General features: G+C 35.2%; 2 protein-coding genes and 1 long non-coding RNA gene across 3 annotated transcripts in view; all 3 read right to left on the bottom strand.

The window, feature by feature from the left end:
• Positions 1–2,069: 2,069 nt before the first annotated feature.
• On the bottom strand, positions 2,070–3,551 carry LOC109588063 (uncharacterized). The gene is made up of 3 exons (XR_002187944.1): positions 3,446–3,551; positions 3,192–3,387; positions 2,070–2,092 (listed from the first exon to the last, which is right to left on the bottom strand). It is a non-coding gene; the product is annotated as an uncharacterized LOC109588063 (long non-coding RNA).
• Positions 3,552–4,149: 598 nt separating this feature from the next.
• Positions 4,150–8,584, bottom strand: LOC109588064 (poly [ADP-ribose] polymerase 14-like). Its single transcript, XM_020004254.1, is given in 6 exon segments — positions 4,150–4,619; positions 4,670–5,002; positions 5,049–6,696; positions 6,752–6,976; positions 7,021–7,677; positions 7,679–8,584. Coding segments are annotated over 6 exon segments (4,029 nt in total). The 5' UTR covers positions 8,561–8,584; the 3' UTR covers positions 4,150–4,335.
• Positions 8,565–8,592, bottom strand: part of LOC109588062 (uncharacterized) — a 3,718-nt gene continuing 3,690 nt past the window's right edge. Inside the window, exon 6 of the mRNA XM_020004253.1 lies at positions 8,565–8,580. Coding sequence (XP_019859812.1) covers positions 8,565–8,580 — 16 coding nt within the window. The remainder of the gene's footprint in view (positions 8,581–8,592) is intronic.

The raw sequence follows: 8,592 nt of genomic DNA, 5'->3' as shown, positions 1-8,592 counted from the left end.
TGAACATGAATAACACCCCTCTTCAAATTTTTTAATACCTTCCACTGCTTTTTCCTTCTTTCCTCCTGAGCGTTTGCTTTCAAAGTACATCTGAATAGTATCAGTATCAATGTCATCATCGAAAGTGACTTCAATCAAATCAGGATAATAATCTAATCCCAAGGCATCAGGAGTTGCAGTGCTGGTAGAAACACTGGCTGGATCAGGTGGATCTGTAAGCTTGATTTCAATCTGCTGCTTTCTAATTTTGTGCTTACGTTTTAGAAATTCTTTAATACCTAAAATATATTAGGATATGAATTAATAGAGCATTATTTAATTACAGTAAAATAAATACAAGTTTATCAGTAGTTTCACGATAATTTCCCATTTTTAACGTGATGGTTACACACAATTTATACAAGTAATAATTAAGCTATGTTTATAATACACATTACGTAACTTCAAAAATTAACTACACAGCAATGACAGCATGCCCACCATACTTACAATTAATCTGTTTAAAAATGCATAGTCTTGGGCCCGCCCCTTAGTGAAAGGGCAGGACTGAGACTAAAAGTACAATAATGCATTTCAGAATAAGAAAGACCATTCACCATGCGTGGCCTCACTACAATAGCTGTTTGATTATCAACATTAAAATGAAGAGAGTCTGCTGCAGCATATAGCTTCTTGCAGTTGCACTTGCTCTTAATACCTGGCATTACCTGCAGAAGTAGCAGCACATACATGAAAGTTGATCCAGCTCCTCCCAGCTTGAAAGGTGAGGCGTTACATCATCAACTGCAATGATGGCAGCAAGAAGGCCATGTGAGAAAGAAGCTTAACTTTTTTTACTAATCAGCAATATACATGTATGATAAACTTGCTGACAGAATACCTAGTGCTTATATTTGAGCAACACAAAAACAGTTAAGAAAGACTTTTCCTGGTTAAAAAGAAAGATCTAGGAGCTTGGAACATGCTGTGCTAAAGTTATACCATATAGCGAGTTATTTTCGAAGATAACAAATTTCGTGAATTTTGCGGATTTTTCAAGATTCATGAAATTAAATTCCTTAAAAATCAAATTAATACAGTACAAGATGGCAGAATAGTGCAAATTTGCAAAAATTAATTCCAAAAACTTCCAGATACGGGTCATTCACAAAATTTATTATCCTCAAAATAAACCCACCATACAGTAGTTCATTAAAGATAAAAATCAGTTGTACAGAATAAATGAATGATGGACAGCTAGACACAACAACTACTTATACTTCGCGTAGGTGAGGCCAATAATGCATAATAGACCACCCTAGGCAAGAATTGAATGCGTAGGAAGATTATTAGAAATTTTTATGGTTGTAAGGCATGGTTTAGGATGAAATTAATTCCGGCCGCCAATTTGGTAGGCAACTTTCAATGGAGAACAAACGGGCTGACATAGAAACAAACCTGTATTAAGAATTCTGTAACAAATTTGACCAAATCCTTGACAGGAGAAGCTTAGAGACAGCTGTTCTTTCTTATAACAAGCGCTTTTTAGCTATTGATAGAGCTACAGCAGGTAAGTGAGGCATTTTCTTCGTGCCTCCATTGACTTCCATGATAAACTTACCAACCAAAATGACAGCCAATTATGATGTGTGGGCGCATACCATATATAAAATTAATGAAATTCATAACTTTTCCAATTTACGCCTAGGGTGGTCTATAGCATCCAATGATTTTATCTTAAAACCACTAATAGCACTTTTAAACACTCAAAATTTGAACGAATACAATAGGTGTGGGGCTCACTCATGCTCATCTTAATAGCATAAAGTACAAGTATAATGGAAAATTTTGGCAGGAATAACAATAGGGAGCAGCCTAGCAGGATCTATTTGGCAAGAATAATATTTGGCAGCAAAATTTTATTTGAATAAAGTATGCTTCTATTTACTTTCATTATCATCAGCAACTTCAGCACGAGCAGTTCCATTTCCAAGTAATACAACATCATTGACTTTATCAAGTGAATTAGACAAGTACAGCTCTACACCATCAGCTGTAATGGTATCTGGTAATCCTAACAACAACAGGTAGTGGGCTGACTCTGCTGGTGGCTCTATGTGTAAATAAAAAAACTAATAAAAACTTTAATAAAATTCTCACTAGCGATGGGTTTTGATTCAATACCGAGTACTTAAGTTAAGATTTGTGGTACCAACAATTAAGTATATGGAGCATCAGTAACATTTAAACTTTAAAAAGCACCTGGCGGTTATTTTTACAGTTTAATAATGGCTAGTTGATTAATGGCTATTAATATTTAGTGGAGTGGTGATTGATTAGATTAAAATTAAACCACGTTTAAGTCGTTGCTGTTTTGGCTAAAGACCAATTAATGGCCATAACCTTTGGTCATTGGCCTCATTTTTGAGCAACTTTAAAAATTCGTAACAAATCCAAATTTGATCGGAATCAGCTCTATGTCAATACAAAATACACACAACATAAGGGCATGTACATGTATATGTATCAAAAAATTATAAAATCGGAGAAATCTCTCCTAGCCATTCCTGACAAAATTTGCCCAAAAGCCAAAGGCTATAGCCTTGGTTGTGGATCTGATTTTTGAGCAACTTAAAAAACACAAAAATCTAAATTTGATCGAAATCAGCTAAAAGCTGATGCAAAATTTAATGACATGTATACAAATCAAAAAATAATTATAAAAACGGAGGATTATCTCCTACTCCTTTTTGACAAAATTTGGACAAAGACCAAAGACTGTAGCCTTTGGTTAGTGGCCTAATTTTTGAGCAACTTTGTTTGTGAAAATACAAATTAGATTGGAGTCAAGTCAGTCAACCCAAAGTTGATACAAAACATAAGGACATTTATATGTATCAAAAAATTTTTAAATAAAGAACAGTAAGAACTAAAGCATTCAAATTTATTTTGGAATTTATACCACCCATCACTAGGTCTCATTACCTTAAGCCTACTATTTTTAGCGTCTACTAAATTTAGCGATATTAGCGAGAGAGCTTAAAATCCCTAAATTAAATAGACGCCAAAATAATTATTATTCATTATAATGGTTATTATTTATAGTTAATTTGGTAAAATTAGTAACGCTAAACATGACTTTGGATGATTTCGCTAAAATTAGTAGACGCAAATAATAGTAGGCTTAAGGTATGTAAAAGTAACTGTCTCACCATATGTACCGCTAGCCATTGTGCATTAACAGTGATATGTATCACGCCTCCAAGGCCTCCCCTTTGCAGTGATGAGCTCATACAAACAACTCCGGGTCCGTAACGAGGCACACAAGTGTACAAGACTCTAAGTTGACTGCCCAAAAATCTAAGACTCCAGTAGGTACGCTGGTCAAATAGTCAAGTGTTCTTCAAACTACCAAATGGGACAAAAATAGACTATGTTTATATCTATTTATTAATCTATCACTTACAAGTTCAGTGAATAAATGTTTGTCTCGGTTCCCGAGATAAAGTCTTGGTGTTGTTAGTAGTTATTTAATATTTTAGTTACTAAGACAGGCACTGATCTGGCCACTAATGTCCTTTATCCTCACCGGCACGACTAGTAGTCTCCACGAGCATTAATTAGAAATTCTCCCAAAAATCCAAATTTTTGAAAAAAATACAAAAATTGCAAAAGGATTCCTTAATTTTTTTAGATTGCAAGTATAATTATGTGTATCAAAAAAATTAATGGAAATTGTCTCATAGTGGTTATGTATTTATTTGAAAAAATTGTAAAATGAGAAATTGTCTCATAATGATTTATGAAAAAAACACTCAATATAGATCTATAGTACTGTATCCGTATATGAATATCAATATCATGGTAATTTGGTCAAATTTTGGAGCAACTATAAAATCCATTCGTTCCACTGACAACTTGCATGCCAAAATCCTGTGGGACTCAAAACTCAAAATTTGCAATCAGTAATGTTCATGATTATGAGGGACTAAATTATTATAGTTACTCGTGAGGTAGCATCACTATCTACAACAGTTTGCCGCTGCAGCGTACTGGCCTGTACACCACTTCAATGTAATAATTGCTCATTGTTACTCTCCGCTTTCTCTTTGCTCTTTTTTTCTACCTTTCTTACAGCTATATCAAAAGGGCAGGCTGTTTAGGAAACAGTTTAGATCATAACTTCTAAGAGAAAAGATAGAATAGAGAAAATAAATTATTTTCAAAAAAGGCATAAAACAACGAAAGCTATAGTAGATCTAGATCTAATAATCAATACAAAAGCAGAAATAATAATAAATGTAACAGAAAATAAAGCTACAGGCCTAAACTAATGCACAGTCTAAGTTTGTAAATTCATTGATAGTTAACCATGTATGCTGGATAATTTTGAGCATCTTGGTAAACTACAAAAATTGATGGATTGCCAACATTATCAACAGTAGCATCAAAAGTAACATTAGGATCAAGTTGAGGATTCTTTGGAGGAGGAGCTAACATTGTACCATCACCACGAGTGAATTCACCAGTAAGAACAAGAGTATAGTACATGTTACGAACACCATTAGCATCAGGTGATGTGTATCTGTGAGAGTATGATGCATCACGAGCAAAATACACTCCTTTACCATAATATGTAGCTATAATGATAATTATTATTATTTAAAATCACAATAAATATTTACTTTACCATTTTTCCCTGCAAAGTTACGATCAAAACCACGTGTGTTAATCTTATCCAGTGTATCAGGACTGGTACCATGCCAGAGCAGTCGTTCATTTTGATGGCCCTTAGGATTGTGTTTTTCCATTTCTTTCTTCCTAACTGCATACTGCTTGTACAAGGCTGGGTTCTGTAGCCTTTGGATGCTAAGAATCTTAGTATAACTTCCAGTCATCGTTTCATTGAAAGCTGTCTCAGCATTTCTGTATTCAGGACTAGTAGCTTGCAGTGTAACAAAATGAAATCGTTTTTCTTTTCCTTGAGAGTCAAGAGGCATTGGGTCCCAATCATCAGGTTGCTCTAAAATGAATAGATAAAATTATTAATTATAATAAATCTCGCATACCTTGCGATTTTGTGAGATCTAAACGCTTTACAATTGCAGTTTTATCAGTTACTTTATCTGTTTCCTTCATTTTCCCAAAATTTATAATAAAATTTTCATCTGTGGCATCAAAAAAACTTTTTTTGTTTTGAAACGCTTGCTCAATTTCAAAATTTAGCAATTCACCATACTCTTCTTCCTCTTCATCATCTGGATTAATCCTTACCCAACAGACAGTTTTAGAAACTAAGGCAGCAGCAGCTTTATTCGATCGCTCTTGAGTTATAGAAGACATTGCATCACGAATTTTATCTTTAACAAGCATAACATCTTGAAATAATCCCTCAAGATGGACTGAATGAAGGATGGGATCTCGATCAATTTCAATATCAACATTTTGATCACTAGCAAATGACTTGAGCTCATGCACAACTTCATCAGAGAAAGCAGCAATACTAGGATTATCAATATCTTCAGTATGAGATGTTGTATCAATTGTGGACTGTAATTTTTTTTCCGCTCGTCCAACTGATGAATCTGTCTCACCGTAAATATGAAGTGTCACTTCTGAATCCAAAGAGAGATTGGCAAGCATTAATCTAACAACTTCATCTTCCCCAAGATCTTCAAATTCTTCATCTTCGATATTAGGATTTTTAATTGGTTCTGCTTCCATTTTATCAGCATCTTCATCATCACTGCTATCATTACTAGCGACAAAAAAGGATTTAACTGCAGCTTTCATACCATTATATATGTAACTCATTAAGCCACCACTGGAATCTCCAATTTTATTGAAAGCACCAACAAAATCTTTATAAACTTGAGCTTGAAATACAACCATTCGTATAACTTGGACATGTTTTGGCTTAGAAGAAATGAACTTTTGCAATGCATCAACAATTGCTTTGGCAGCATCGGTAGCTGGATAATTGAAAGTTCCGGTGCCAATTGCTGGAAAGGATATTGAAGAAAACCTTTTTCTTTCTGCTAGCTCTAAGCATGCAAAAACAGTTTTATTTAAATTCCTTCCACCATGAAAAGCAATATGAAACACTTCTTTACACTTCAGACTACCAGTAGCTTTAGTAAAAACAACCTTACCCTCTTTTGCTGTTTTACCTTTAGCAACGGCACTATCACAGGCATGTTGTAATGCCTGACCACCTTTCTTTAGTAATGCACCTGACACACCACCACCAACTAGTTTTAAATTTTCTTGAGTTGTATTGACAATAGCATCAGAATCATCATCTGATATGTCACCTTGCAGCAACTCCAGGCTAAGACCATGAGGAAGAGGGAAAGAGCAAGTTGATTGACTAGAAGCTCGTACTTTTATCTGTGAACCAAAAGATGATGTACCATTGTGATGCGAAGGGGGTGTGACAGATTTAGGAACATTGGTACTGGTGGAAGAGTTCAAATTTTCATAAACTATTTGAAACGCATTATAAATCTTCTGATCAAATATGACAAAGTGAACCAACTGAAGAGATGTTTTCCCCTGATTCTTTTGAAAGAATGATGCTGTTTCTTCCATTAATACTCTAGCCACAACATCAGTTGGATACCTCAGATTACCAGCTCCAATAGAAGGCATTGACAAACTCTTGAGTTTAAGACGAGTACATTCTTCTAGACACTTGTTTACAACTTGTTTTAATACCTATTGAATAAAAACACCATGCATGACTATCTACACAATTATTTGTATAATTTACCATTTCAGCATTTCCACTAGGTCCATCATATCCAGGCAATACAACATGAAGAACATGTTTTGATTTCAGGTTGTGTCCACCAGTAACAGTTACACTACCAACACCAACTGGCTTAAACTCAGAACATTCCTGCTCCAGACCAGAACCAGCTTTTTTCAATATTTCCTTAGCCACGAACCCTCCAAACCCAAGATCAGTGTCTGTAGTATTCACAATCGCTTCTTCCTACATAAATTGATAGCATATTAAAAATTAAAAATAACACTGACCTGATATTGTATAATACTTCCATTGGTTATTTTAACTGGAGGTACAAATCCTGTTGGAGTAGACCAAGAAGCTTTGGTTGATGTTGTAGTTGAAGCAGTCGATGTGGTTGGTGTAGTTGATCCTCTAATTTTACGACGTTTTTCATTGTCTGCACTACTGTTGCCTAGAGGAGTCGATGCAGTTTGAATTGAAGGAACTGCAGCTGATGAGGAAGACAATGAAGTTTGAGACTGGAAACCTTTTAATTCTCTCTCAGCTGCTTTTAAAAACTCGTTGACATTATCTTCAAAAATAACTATATTGATATCATTAAGCTGTGAGCCATGGTCAGCAGCACTAAACTCAACAATAGCTTTTAGAATAGTATCTGCACACACATCAACTGGGAAACCAAACATACCACTGCTTATTGCTGGGATAGCTATTGAGGCATAGCTTGTGGATTTCTCAAGACTTTGGCGCACAGCCTTCTTTAATAATGCTGTCTCTCTTGCATTGTCTCCAAATCTATTCCATATTGGGCCCACTGCATGAACTATTGCTTTATAAGGTAGGTTACCAGCTCTTAGAAAAAGAACAGCTTTTCCATCAGAAAGACTTCCATTCTTATCAATATGCCTTCTTGAATCTTCTTCGATTGCTGGACCGCTCTTTTTTTACAATAGCAGCAGCTATGCCAGTGCCATGAACTAGTTGGCCATTAGCAGCATTAACAATAACATCAGCTCTATCAAACTCTGTGATATCACCAACTATCACATTAACCCTCTTCATCTCGGCAGTACTTCCAAAACCAATATTCTTAAAACTTTGACCAGCTGTCATGGAAGGCTCATGATCCCCACAATTTTTATTACTAATTTCAACTTCTATACAAACATGAGCTTCAGATTCTATACCTTTCAGCATGGTTTGACCTTGAGGATTACTCAAAAAATATTTACCCATTCCTGGACGAGAGATTGTTACCTGTCGCTCTTTCACAGCAGCTTGGAACTCCAAAATTTCTTCTTTTGCAAACTCCAAATTATGCACTTCTCCTTTAATCTTAATGAATGGTTTGTGGGCTGTTGGTTTTGAAGAAGACACAATTGTAACACCTTTCTTTTTCATATCTTCAACAAGATCGGTCCACTTCTTCTCCATTGATGTTGAATACACCAGGCGCCAAACTCCCTTTTTAAAATGAATTACATCAGTGACAGAGCAAGCTTCAGTAACAAATGTATAAAATTCTCTACTAACGTCAGCTATACTGCTACGAGTACTGACTAATGTAAGTTTGTTTTGATGAACAGTGGCAGAAAAGGAATATTTTTTAGCAAGGCTAGTTTGAAATGATGCAAACTTTGAATCGGATACTTGTCTTGAAAATGATTGAGGTAAATCAACAGACTGGACTACTATTTCTTGCTGAATGGTTGTTGCTACATGCTCAGCTCTATCAATATGGCTATTTGAGCAGAGTAAAAGGAAGAAGAGCTGATTATTTGCATTATTAGCAAAATAAGGAATGACCTCAGGATGACCATTGAGCATGGTATTAAGCTTTTGTCTTCCTGGTTGGTCAT

Source organism: Amphimedon queenslandica, unplaced genomic scaffold, assembly GCF_000090795.2.
Source record: "Amphimedon queenslandica unplaced genomic scaffold, v1.1 AMPQUscaffold_12308, whole genome shotgun sequence".
In the NCBI taxonomy this organism is placed as follows: domain Eukaryota; kingdom Metazoa; phylum Porifera; class Demospongiae; order Haplosclerida; family Niphatidae; genus Amphimedon; species Amphimedon queenslandica.
Note: the sequence above shows the minus strand (reverse complement) of the source record. Positions and strands in the feature narration are given on the sequence as shown.